This window comes from Streptopelia decaocto (genome assembly GCF_964273445.1).
Source record: "Streptopelia decaocto genome assembly, chromosome: 6".
NCBI lineage: Eukaryota > Metazoa > Chordata > Aves > Columbiformes > Columbidae > Streptopelia > Streptopelia decaocto.
In genome coordinates this window covers 383,756-396,925 of record NC_138660.1, presented here as the reverse complement: position 1 = coordinate 396,925, position 13,170 = coordinate 383,756, and the positions used below count along the sequence as shown (strand labels likewise).

Here is a 13,170-nt window from a genome sequence, read left to right as displayed (position 1 = left end):
GGCGAGCGATTCCCATTGTCATCTGTCCATGGCGAGCAATTCCCATTGTCGTCTGTCCATGGCGAGTGATTCCCGTGGTCGTGCGTCCATGGCGAGCGATTCCCGTGCTCGTGTGTCCATGGCGAGCGATTCCCGCTGCCGAGGGTGCCAACCGGCTGTTTCAGCTGTGAGCGTGGTCACCCGTGACCGCGGAGCACCACAAAGACTTGGCATTTCTTCCATACCAGCGCTCTGAATAAAAGTGCCCGTCCAACAGAAATTCTGCTCTGCTTTATAGTTTCCGGATTTAAGCAGAGAAGATCGTGTTTGTTCAGTTCACACCAACAGTGTGAGCAGCATTGACCGAGCAGCATCGTTCTGTCTGCAAGCGAAAGGCTTGCGCTGCTTTACATGGGTACGAATCGGGTTTGGTGACAAACAGTCCAGTTTCTCACCTGCCGTTTGTGGAGTTATTCCCCAGATGGACCTTTTGAATGTCCTACCGAAGTGGCGAATTAAGGATTCGTTTCCCAATCTGAATACCCCTACAGATAAGGTTTCAGGTGTTAATCAGATGTGCAAAAGACTATTGTGGTTTTCTTTGTAAAACATTGACTATACAATATGGTCCTTACATATCCAGAATTCACAGGAGTTACAAATCCCTCTGTTGTGTTAAATCAGGTCTAAAATCAGACACCTTAGTCTCTAATTTATTAGACCTTTCTCATTTGCTGCCTTACCTGAATGATGTAGCTCCTGAGAGGAGCTAAGGCAGGCCTGAAGTTGGCATCTTTTTTAGGTTAATTTTATACAGGTTTGTATTTAAGAGCTCGTTAACTTTCCTGATATAGCTGCTTTAAACGCGCAGTGAGTCTGGGCAGTTCTTCCAGTACCGGATTGTTAAGGACTTTTGCTGGGTTTGGTGGCGAAGCTGGTACCCGTGTGGGTGACCCGCGGTGGCGCTGCCGCAGCGCGGGCTCGCCAGCCCGGCACACGCGGGCTGGGCCGCCGAGCCGCCACGTCTGCCCCGCGCGCCCGGCACCCGGAACCGCTGCGCTGGCCCTCGCCGCTGCGCCTCTGCACCGGCGGTGAGCCGGATTCCGTTCCATTGTGCTTTCTTTGCATTTCATCTGCTTGGAAAAATCAGGTGAAAGTATGTTAAGGGTATTAGGGAAAGATGTAGTATCTGATAGTTTTCCGTACCTTTTTAATGTGCCGCTTTCGCACCCTCTGCCAGTCCCGCTGGTCAGTGGGTCTCATCAGATGCACCTTCTCTCTTCATTACAGTTCTCAGGCTGATTTTCGTTATTGTGGTGTGTGAGCGCCTGTGAGGTGAGGAGTGCTTGACACGCTGCTGTGAAATACAACAGCCATGCCGGCATTTACGGATGAGTGCGCAGCGCTGCGGCTCGTCCGTGTTGGTGAGGGGGTGACAGCCGCAGGAGCACAGCTCCGCGGTTGTGTCCCACGGGAACACCTCCCGCTGCGGCTCGTCCGTGTTGGTGAGGGGGTGACAGCCGCAGGAGCACACCTCTGCGGTTGTGTCCCACGGGAACACCTCCCGCTGCGGCTCGTCCGTGTTGGTGAGGGGGTGACAGCCGCAGGAGCACACCTCCGCGGTTGTGTCCCACGGGAACACCTCCTGCTGCGGCTGATCCGTGTTGGTGAGGGGGTGACAGCCGCAGGAGCACACCTCCGCGGTTGTGTCCCACGGGAACACCTCCCGCTGCGGCTCGTCCGTGTTGGTGAGGGGGTGACAGCCCCAGGAGCACACCTCTGCGGTTGTGTCCCACGGGAACACCTCCCGCCTCTGCGTCGTTGAAAGAAGAGTGCGTTGCCTTCTTAGGGGTGGAAACGCACACAGTGCTCATTACTTATGCTGGTAATTATTTGTACAGTCATTAATTTAGATCCGTCAATAAAGCAAACATTAAGATTGGCAATTTTTTTACTAGCTTACTGCATATTATAGACACACACTTGTAGAGGAATTTTCCAATGAAAAACTTGCATGTCATTTAGTAGATATCCTTCGGTAAATATTTGAGCACACCAGGGTGACTATAAATACTTGCTGTATTATATGCATTCATGTTTTATGCACATAGGAAATACCAAAACCAATGTATGAAGCCATTGCGAGTCCAGGGCTTGCGGACGGGCGGGCGCGTCGGCCGTCGCAGCGCAGCGGTGCTAACGGTGTGTTGTGCCCGCAGGTGCGGGCCCGGCGCAGAGCCGGCCCCTGCTGGCCCTGCCCCGCGCGCTCACCGCGCAGCAGCAGCAGCAGCAGAAGCTGCGGCTCCAGAGGATCCAGATGGAGCGGGAGCGGATCAGGATGCGGCAGGAGGAGCTTCTGCGACAGGTAACGGGGATACTGCTGGATTTTGTGCGAGAGACTTCGGTTCAACGCGTCCGCGTTTTTACTGGGTACAATTGGTAGCTCTGTCACTTTATGGCAAGATTAACTGTTGTTTTGCGTAACGCCCACCAAAAAGCTAATATAAACATTTCATGTTTTTCTCTGCACTAGCACCGAACACCACAAAACGGCCGTCTGTCAGGAGTCACACGCTGGCTGTCCTTCTCACCAGCTGTAGTAGTAATGTAAGGAACAAATTCTGTTCTGCACCTGTGTGTAAATGTGGAGCAATTGTCACTGATCAGTTTGCAGTTTCACTTGGTTTGTGTAGCAGACCGTGTTCACACTTCACTGAAGGTTAAGGCAGAACACACAGAGTTGCTCTTGACTCTGATCCCAATTCTATAACTTGCATCCTTGGCCTTTGAATGAAAATAAAATCACATTTACATCTTACATGAATACCTCTGATTTGAAGATTTCAGACATGGGTCTTTGTGGATATTTTGTTTATTGTTCTACTTCTTAAGTTTCAGCTCTATAGAATGACTCATGTTGTACAAAATAGATACGTAACTTCCTTTACATTGCCTTAAGGAAATAGGAAGTTTTAACAATTGTGTTCCTTCTGTTAGGGACAGCTCCACCGGTGACGTGTCTCGCATGTCACATTAATCAGCTGCCTTAGAGGAAATAACCTATTTCTCTCAGAAGCAGCATGAAGGACGCGTCTCCGCAGCCTCGGAGACGTTGTGGGTGGCGCAGCAGGGGACGCGGGCGCGGTTGGACCCGCGGGAGTGAGTCGGGGAGCCGGACGCCGGAGCAGGGGGCGGGGGACAGGTGCTCCCAAAGCTTCCTCGTCTTTCAGAAAATCACAAATGAACAGCCGGCTTTTTGGTTTTCTCTCTGCAGACTTTGAATGTCGGTTTTACTTGTTGGGGTTGTGCTGCTTGTTATTTTGTTTCTTTTGTTTGTTTTTTTTCGGGTTTTTAAGCATACTTTCTCAGAATTAATTGAAGAGAAGGTCTTTAATGTTTGTAATTATTGAGAATTTGAGGGGCTCTTTTTCCATGCTTTTATTTCAGAACAAATAATTTTTAATTGCATTTTACCAAAATATCACTTTTCAAAAGCAGTAATAGACATTATTGCAGTCACCAAATTAAAGGTTACCAGAATTGTACTGAAAGGGCTTTGTTTTCTTCATATACAGAAAAGGCAGTTTGCTGCGGGTCCGTGTGCTCCTACCGACCTCTGACAGCAAGAGTGTCATTGTGCTTTTCTCGCCGTGTCCAAAGCAGTGTCAGGTGTCGGCGGTCGCACCTGCAGCCGCGCGGCGCCGCGGGCGCGGAGCAGCGAGCGCGGGACGGGGCCGCTGCCGGCGCCGCCTGTGACAGCCACGGGGACACGGTGCAGACGGGTGTCTGACGGGTAGAGCCGCACCAACACTCAGAGTATTTGTAAAAACACCTTACAATTATATATTTGCTTCCTTTATATCTTTTTACTCTTTTACCTCTAAATATATGTATAAAAACTGTAAAAAATTGCTTAACCAAAGTCATTAACAAAAGTTCATTAATACATTTCGAAACTATACAGCACCATCTAGCTGCATTTGGGAAAAAAAAGGCATTAAAATGCCATGCTTTTGTAGCTCCTGCGGCAGCACTTGCCTGTCTTCATGCGGTCACTCCCGCGTCCTTGGTGAGTATCTGCATGCACCGCTCCACGTTAAACAAGGGCCCAGCGCTCTGCGGAAAGGGTGAAACACAGGTGTGATTCCTTCGATGTTCCGAATTTTTTACCTTCTCCTGTCAGGGCCGAGTTTGACTTTCCTGGTTCGGCGCCGAGCCTGGAAGCTCTGCAGACACCAGCTTCTGGCGCCCATGTTCGGTTTCCATCCCCTTCATTTTTGGGAGCTGCACGCTGACCCATGACCTGTGTGTGCAGAACTGTTGTGTGTTGAAGGTGCTGATCTCTGCCCTGAGCAGTGACCTCGGGGCTTTAACTTCTTCCCTACGGAGAGTTCAGAACATAGCAGGGATGGGCGTGGGATATCTGGTATGGGATTAGTCATAATTGTCATCGTGCTAAGAACATGTTTAGCTATTTTTACTCTCTTTGGCTCTGTTCTTGCTTCGGGACAGGAGCAAATTAAGGTTCCAAACAGTTGTGCCATTACCAGCAGGGCTGGTTTCCCTGCACTGCTGGCTGCGTTTGCCCGTAACCCAGCGCACGCACAGGCCTGAGCAGCTGAGCCGTGCTGGATGGAGCCCCCAGTGCCACCCTGCGCCCGGGTTTGTGTGAGCTCCACGTTACATACAGCAGGGCATTATCACTTTGCATTACGAGGGTTTTCAGAACCCGTAGAGCTCCTGAGGAACAACATATTTCCCACCCAAGGCAAACAAGGTGCAGAATCCACCCGTGCTGTCAGGGGGGTGCAGTGGCTCCTGCCGTGACCGTCACCGCGCTCCTGACGCGGTGAGCTGTGGGGGGGGCAGGCTGAGCCGGCTGCTCGCCGGTGCGGGGCTGGCGCTGCGGGGGAGGCGGCATCCGCAGGGCCAGCTCGCTCCGGCGCAGCAGCTGCCACGGGCACGCCGCGGGCTTCCCGGCCATGGCGTTCTGGCCTGTGTGTCCTCCTCTACGGCTGCAGACGGGGTGCACACGACTGCAGACGGGGTGCACACGACTGCAGACGGGGTACATATGACTGCAGACGGGGCGCACACAACTGCAGACAGGGTACATATGACTACAGACGGGGTGCACACACTGAAGATGGGGTGCACACAACTGCAGACAGGGTACATATGACTACAGAGGGGGTGCACACACTGAAGATGGGGTGCACGCAGGAAGGGCGGCACTTCAGCAAGCCCTGTGGCAGCTTCTATTTCAGCGTTTCCTCGCTCGGTTTTGTTATCCTCAAGAGCGTTCGTTTTCTTTCTTACTGAAAGAGAAGAAGGATCTGCTTGCTGGTCAAGAGCCTCCTGCAAGGGAAGCGGCCGGCGGTGGTGTCGGTGAGGAACCTGGGCCGGCTCTGCGGGGATGTCCCGGCGCTTCTCCGTGCGCTCAAGCGCCACCGTGCACCTTGTCTGGGAGAGAACAGGCACAAAAGGCAACGCTTCCATCAAGAATCTTCAGACTATTCGTTCTTAACACATAGTAAATAATCACACCATCTAATGTAAATTATTCTTTATCTGTGAATAGATAGATAATATGATCATAAAGGAAACATTGTATTAATGGGCACCAGTATATGTTAATTCCCAATGAATAATTGTTACATTATTCATGAAGAGACCAGACCGATCCTCCTCAATGAGGAAATAAATGGAAAACGTAGCAAAACATCATATTCTATCTTCAAAAACATGTTAATCTTTTCTATAGTACATTCAGTAGAGAAAGTTTTCTACCTGGATTTAAATGAAATATTTCCTTTGCTTATTTCGTAAAGAAAAAAAAGGTCGTGTAAACTAGGTAAAACCAGATAGAGCTTCGTTATTTTAAGATCTCAGGATATTTGTCTGGAAAGCTGAGCAGCCTTTGCACAGACCTGCGTACCACTAGATGTCACGGTTGGTTCACTGAATTTGTCTTCCAGAAGGTTCGGAAACAGGTTTCCTTTGGCTCTAGTTGCTGAGGTTGGTGTATGTGAGACGGTCATTGGGCAGATGCCTGTTACCAGGCAGAGGGTTCATTCTGCAGATTATTGGGTCAAAGTCTTGATTTCAGTGCTTTTCTTCTAACATATTAAGTACTCTATGGCTGCAAGTGATATTCTGCTTCGGTATGTAGCACATGATGTCATGTGGCAGCAGCTCCCACAGTCTCAGAGCCCGGTCGTGCTCTCTTTGCCCCAGTTTGGGCCGAGAGCGATTTCACTGAAGCTGTTAGACACGCGGGAGGCCCGGTTTGAGCCTGTGGGTTTTCAGCTGCTCTTGCTGCCGCTGCAGCTCTCAGAGCTCGTCCCCGAGCAGCGAGGCGCAGCTGCCGCGCGACGTGGCGCGCTGTCCCGCGGCCCACGGGCGCTCCACGCCGCTGTGACGAGCCGTCGGTGGACGGTGAGGTGACACGAGCCGCGTGCGTTACCACACGGGCGGCTGGGTTTGGGGGATTCCCTCTGCGGGCAGCAGGCGGTGGAGGTGCGGTCGCTCTGCAGGCACGTGTGCTCAGTCGGGATTCGGGATGAGGCTTTCCCCCCGCCGGCGGTGTGCAGCGCGCCCGTTGCTGTGAGCGCTCTGGGGTCTGCGTCATGCGGAGCGCGGGCAGGGCGGGGGCGAGCGGCGCTCCGGAGCGGGACGGGCGGGAAGCCCTGGCAGCAGCTGCAGGCGGGACGGACAGACGGACGGACGGGCGGGCAGGTTCTCGGGGCTGAGCCAGCACGGGGGTGTGGAACACGCTGTCAGTCTACATCCTGATTTTCTTCACACCAACATAAACAAACAGTCATCAGTTCTATTGTTCAGCATTACTTGCTAAGCAAGGAGATGTGTCTGTGTGACGTGCTCTCCTGTCGCGGTGCCTGCGAGCGCTCGGTGACCGTGCGCTGTGTGTCTGTCCGCAGGAGGCCGCTCTGTGCAGACAGCTGCCCATGGACCCGGACGGCGTGGGCCCCGTGCAGACGGCGCTGGGCGCGCCGGCCCTGGCGCAGGACATGCGGCCCCTGGCGAGCAACGGATCTGACCCTTTCCTCAGCAGGCAAGTCCACGGCCTCTTCGTTGGACAGACGGTCCCGTCGCCTTCTCTGCTCTTGCAAGCTGTGTCTCTGAAGTCGTGTCCTCATCGTCTTCTTTTATAACTACTGTGAACAGGGGGGTATGGCCGAGTCACTGACCTGAGATCTTTTGGTTTAGAAAAATCAAAGAAATGGTAACGGCTCGTTTTAATTGTATTCTAGGTGTATGTAGAAGACTCCAGGTAGAGTATCATTACCAAAGTATAAATAAACTCAGGGTTTTTAGGCTATCAGAACTGGTTTTGCCTGGAGACCTATATATGCATGTATTTCAAAATTTAAGAGTGGGCTCACTTTGGTTGTTTTGTATTTGGGCTGATGTAACATGACCACATTAGTGTCCAACAGCTGAGAATAAGGCTTAATGACTCAGTATTTAATGTCTGAGCTACTGTGCTGTCTGTTTTCAACCAACGCGATCGGGGACCAAGTCTAACAGAACGTGTTTACTGAGGCGTTTTCGTGTTTCGACTTACAGCGGCCCATACCACTCCAGGGAGCAGAGCACGGACAGCGGCTTGGGCTTAGGATGCTACAGCGTACCAACAACACCCGAAGACTTCCTCAGCAACGTGGATGAGATGGATACAGGTAGAATACTCTGATGTAGCTTAAAGTGTTGTGGTATTAATAACTTCGTGTTATAACCAGTAGTGTTTTGTAACTGCATGACCGAACGATAATCTCCCACTCTCCTATGCAAGAAAACAGACCAAGACTGTGGGGGAAAATGCCTAAAAGGTCCTTAGTGCCTAGAAGGTTTCAGCTTTCACTTAGGTCCAGATTCAACCCTTTTTACCTTAGCCTGATATTAAACAAAGTAAATGAAAGCTGGAAAATGTGAGCCTTAATTGGTGTGTTCACACCATTGTCCAGGGTAGGAGGAGTGCAGATCTGGTCTTAGCTTACACTCTTGGTACACTCTGTGTTTTCCAGCTCTGGGAATCAGTCTAGTTAGTAAGTCTCTTGCGATGGCAAAGCTGGATTTCCCTTCTAACAGAATGTATTTAGCTAGTGTAGGTTTTGGTATGTATTTTTGTATATCAGTGTCCTCGTGGTGTTTGTTTAAAATACTGAAATCAGTTACTAAGAAGTCAACAAGTTCCTTTCCAGATACTGAAACTCTCAGCCCTTCCTCACCTAAACTTCCTTTTGAAGTCATCAGAAGTTCCCAATGGTGCAAAGGCTGACAGGCTCCTCTCGTAAACATTTCCACACGTGTTGTTGTTCATGTATGAGAAAGTAATCCAATACTGCAGAGCTCAGCTGCTCTAAACCCTTTCACAGTTGTGTCCTGGCCAGCGCGGGGCTGCAGGGTTCCCGCAGGGTGTAGTGCACGCGGTGCACACGAGTGTGCTCAGCACCGCGCTGCCTCCCCGCGGTGCACACGAGTGTGCTCAGCACCGCGCTGCCTCCCCGCGGTGCACACGAGTGTGCTCAGCACCGCGCTGCCTCCCCGCGGTGCACACGAGTGTGCTCAGCACCGCGCTGCCTCCCCGCGGTGCACACGAGTGTGCTCAGCACCGCGCTGCCTCCCCGCGGTGCACACGAGTGTGCTCGGCACGGCGCTGCCTCCCCGCGGTGCACATGAGTGTGCTCGGCACGGCGCTGCCTCCCCGCGGTGCACACGAGTGTGCTCGGCACCGCGCTGCCTCCCCGCGGTGCACACGAGTGTGCTCAGCACGGCGCTGCCTCCCCGCGGTGCACACGAGTGTGCTCAGCACCGCGCTGCCTCCCCACGGTGCACACCAGTGGGTCGGCACGGGGCTGCCTCCCCGCGGTGCACACCAGTGGGTCAGGACGGCGCTGCCTCCCCGCGGTGCACATGAGTGTGCTCAGCACCGTGCTCCCTCCCCGCGGTGCACACCGGGGGACAGGATGGCGCTGCCTCCCCGCGGTGCACACCAGTGGGTCAGGACGGCGCTGCGTCCCCGCGGTGCACACCAGTGGGTTGGCACGGCGCTGCGTCCCCGCGGTGCACACCAGTGGGTCGGCACGGCGCTGCGTCCCCGCGGTGCACACCAGTGGGTCGGCACGGCGCTGCCTCCCCGCGGTGCACACCAGTGGGTCGGCACGGCGCTGCCTCCCCGCGGTGCACGCGGTGGCGTCACCCGAGCTCGCTGCAAACGGCCCTTCGTGCTTCGAGAGCAGGGCCGGGGTACGGAGTTGGCTCTTGCAAAAAGGCGCATTCCGCAGGCACGCGTGGTTTTGAGGTAGCGTTTGCAGAGGGCAGCAATGCTCACAAGTGCATATGGGGGAGTCTAATTGTTGTATCACTTGTGTGGTTTTAAATTGCTCACAAGAAGAGTTTGGTATTTCAACAGTTGTTCTTTGCTTTTCCTAGGAGAAGCTATAGCACAGCCGACGATGAACATAAATCCACAACAGACACGTTTCCCTGATTTCCTCGACTGTCTTCCAGGAACAAATGTGGATCTCGGGACTCTGGAGTCGGAAGACCTGATCCCGATTCTCAACGACGTGGAGTCAGTTCTCACCAAGGGCGAGCCGTTCCTCACCTGGCTGTGATGCGCCGGTTCGGCCGGCCCGCGGTTCAGCCTGCCTGTTCCTCTCCAGATAGACGTGGGATATCTGGGGATCCTCGAGAGATACTACTTACTGCCTTAATGACTTTTGTTACATCAGCTGTATGGTCAGTTTAATCTCTGCCTGGACTTGATTTACATTAATTTAAATGTAAAATACATCTATATATCTAAATACATATATGCATAGGTATTTCTTCCTCTTTAGAAAAAGCACACTACTTTATACAACTGTATAGTCCTTTACCTTTTCAGACCAGGCAGAAACGACTCCAGGACAGAGAGGGTGGTGTTTGTGCAGCCCTGACGATGCCCGGGGACCCGTTAACGTCACGGGGTCTTCATGATTCACCGCGGTTCACTGCGGCTCCTTGGGCTCGGGAGGCGTGCGCACCGTCAGAGCAGTTATTTCTATCTTATTACTGTCAGAAACTTTTTTTATCAACTTACTTAAGCTTTAAAAATCCTTTTTTCATTCTTATTAACAAACTGTACTGTATAGAATACAGATTTAATCTGATCCATATCAGCCATAATAGTTCTTATTATATATTCGTAAAGGCACACACGGTGCTATTGCAGTTTCTTTTTTCAGTATATTACTGTAAAATAAATAACTTCCAATCCGAAAGTACCAGAACGGTTTAGCAACATTTTTACACAACAATATTGTTGCGAAATAAACCAGGCTGGTACTGACTGCTGCCTTTAAAACAAAGCAATGCATTATAAACAAGCATTTTTTAAAAGCTCTTAGATTTTGATGTTTATTATCTGAAGCACTACAATTTTATAAGTTAACACATGAACAATTTTTTATAAATATACAATCTGTGGCAAATATCTTAAATGCAAAAAACTGCTTTTAAAATCAGGTTTGAAAAATGTGGCACAAGTTGTTTGTTATATGTAGTGGGAGAAGACCCTCGCTCAGACTGTTTGCAGTGCTGTTTCTAACTGACAGTGTCACCTACAGGTAGTTCTACACCTGGCGCAGGACGTAACTCACCCAGGGCAGCGCTGTGTCCCGGCTGGGGACACCGCTCGGTTCCCCGCTCTGTCACCCGCTGTCACGGTGTGCAGGACCTGTGTCCCGGCTGGGGACACCGCTCGGTTCCCCGCTCTGTCACCCGCTGTCATGGTGTGCAGGACCTGTGTCCCGGCTGGGGACACCGCTCGGTTCCCCGCTCTGTCACCCGCTGTCACGGGTGTGCAGGACGGGCCGTGCTCGGGGTGTTTCTGCCTGTTGTGTATCCTACAAATGTTTTATCACAGGGTTGGGACTGAGGAGGCATTGAGGACATCAAGCTTGCAGTTCCCCTGCAATGCAAATGAAGTCCTCAAATATTTTGAAATTATGTTATTTATAATCTAGGAATTTAAGCTTTTTATATTGAAAAATATGTATTTTTATGAAAGGCATTAAAACTTTTCTCTGAGCTTAGTCCAGGCTCTGTGGAGAGGAGACGTAGCGCTCGGGGTCGCTGTGTCTGGTAGCACCAACCAGGCTCTTGCCGCCGCGCGGAACTCGGGTCGCCAAAGGCTCCTGTTCTGGTTGGGGCGGGCAGGTGGAAGGTCAGACGGGAGGTGATGGGATGTGGAGCAGGTTTGGGAGAAAACGGTTCTGCACCGAATGTAGATCCGCGCTGGGAAGGGTGGTTGCAAATAGGGAAACACGGAAAATGAATCACCAGCGTGCAGTAAAAATGTAATGCAAGAACTCTGTACAATGAACTGCCCTGTCAGGGATGAGCTGCTGGGTGTATGAGACAGCAGACGACGGATTAAAGAAAGCACACCCCTAGTTTTTAAAAGAGATGAAAGTCAAAGAGCTAAAGTCGGAAAGTTTTATTACATAGGGAAAAGTAGTTCTTGTTTTGTTCTGTTTGAATAGAAAACGAGATGTGACAGCAGAGCTGTGTCTGCACAGAATTTCATTACTGAATGGGCGTTGTGTTCCTTTTTTTCTTTCGGAGGGGTTATTTGTTTTTCTCATCTTGGTTTTTGTTTTGGGGCGGGTGTTGTTTGTTTTTAGTTACTCTTCCCAGTGCTGTTGAGACAGCAGGAATTTCAGCAAGCGGGACTGGGCAGGGCTGCCCAGCGGCGCTGCATGAGGATCAAGGTGTCTGGTGGAAGGGCTGCCGGCCGGGGGCCAGCGCCGGCCCGAGGTCCGTCTGCGGTGACGGCACCGGCAGAGCCGGAGGCGCCGTTGGAGCTGCAGGGGGTCTGCCGGCTGGGGGCCAGCGCCGGCCCGAGGTCCGTCTGCGGTGACGGCACCGGCAGAGCCGGAGGCGCCGTTGGAGCTGCGCGTTGGCGGGAGCTGCAGGGGGTCTGGTGCGGGCCGGGGAAACGCTCAGCATAGATGGTGCTGAGAAAACGCGGTCTGTTCATTTGCTGGTAGGTCTGTGCCATTGTAGATCTGAGTTTTGTTGTTCATACAAGATATCCCAAGCAGATCCGGTCTCTGCTGGCGTGATCGAGTGCTGACTTCTGTCTGTCCGTCTGTGCCCATTTCACCAGCTCAAGGCTTCTCAGTTCTGCTTCGCAGTGAAAACTGATGCGGTTTTCCAGTAAACTCACGTGTGCATCAGAATTGTGAAGCTACAAACTTGGTTCCAAATCCAGTCGTGTTCCAGGTGTCGACTGTCTCAGTTCAAAGACCTTAAAGAGGTAACAGAAGCAGGCACTGTGTTTCCATGTCACTTCGCTGATGAACAGCAGCAGCCCGGGAACGGGAGGGCTGGTCACACCAGCCTCCGGTGCCGGCGGCTGCGGGACCTGGGCCGGGACTGACCCGTCACGACCGAACCGTGCTGAGCCGGGGGAAAAGTGATTCTTACACTGCGAGTTTCCGTTTTTGTAATGGGGAGGATGTGTCAAGTGCAGCAACAACGATCTCTGGGTTTTAAAGTTCTTTTTTTCAAAAGCTTCTGGCTTTAAACAGGCTTACGGTAGAACTTGTAGGTGTTCAAGCGTATGTGATCCTTATGAAACTAAATTCATTGCTGACAATATTTCACTGTGCTGCTTCAGGTTTTGAACGTTTAATAGATGTCCCGTCTGCCTGTAGGACACGTTAAGGACGGGGCCAGCTGGACGTGGTGCTGAGCCATCGCCGAGCTGGCGCACGAGGCTCTCGGTGACGGGACGTTGTTAATTACCCTTTGTATTCTGGTAATACTGTCAGAATGTGACTTGGGCAGGGACTGGGTTCGACTTTTTGACAACAAATGCTGTTTTGGGGAAGGGAAGGATTTAAAAGTCTATTTTAAATACAGAAAAATGGAGGTGTTCAAATAAACATGTTTCCTAATACACTACATCCATGTACATGCTAGTACTTTAACTTTTTTATTTGTGTTTTTCATTTTGTTATATGACATGGGAGCATTTAATTTCTACTACCTTGCAACATATTATATGTATCAAACGCAATCGGATCAAACTGTTGTATCCAGCATTTGATTCCGTTTGGTTTTTTTATTTCTTTGATCTTGTACATGAAAAACAAATATAAATGAATTTAAAGATTT

The 13,170-nt window shown here is 51.4% G+C and overlaps 1 protein-coding gene across 5 annotated transcripts in view; it reads left to right on the top strand.

The window, feature by feature from the left end:
- The window catches only part of WWTR1 (WW domain containing transcription regulator 1), a 44,721-nt gene extending 31,551 nt beyond the window's left edge, over positions 1 to 13,170 (top strand). Inside the window, exons 3-7 of one of the 5 annotated variants that reach the window (XR_014184501.1) lie at positions 2,199 to 2,344; positions 6,921 to 7,054; positions 7,570 to 7,682; positions 9,436 to 11,805; positions 11,894 to 13,170. Coding sequence is in view for 2 of the 5 variants with exons in the window: in XM_082057218.1 (XP_081913344.1) it covers positions 2,199 to 2,344; positions 6,921 to 7,054; positions 7,570 to 7,682; positions 9,436 to 9,620 (578 nt within the window). In the remaining 3 variants the exon portion in view is untranslated. Of the gene's footprint in view, positions 1 to 2,198; positions 2,345 to 2,512; positions 2,587 to 3,554; positions 4,380 to 6,920; positions 7,055 to 7,569; positions 7,683 to 9,435 lie in introns of those variants that run through there. The other 4 variants (XR_014184502.1, XR_014184503.1, XM_082057218.1 and 1 more) reach the window with 4 other exon arrangements.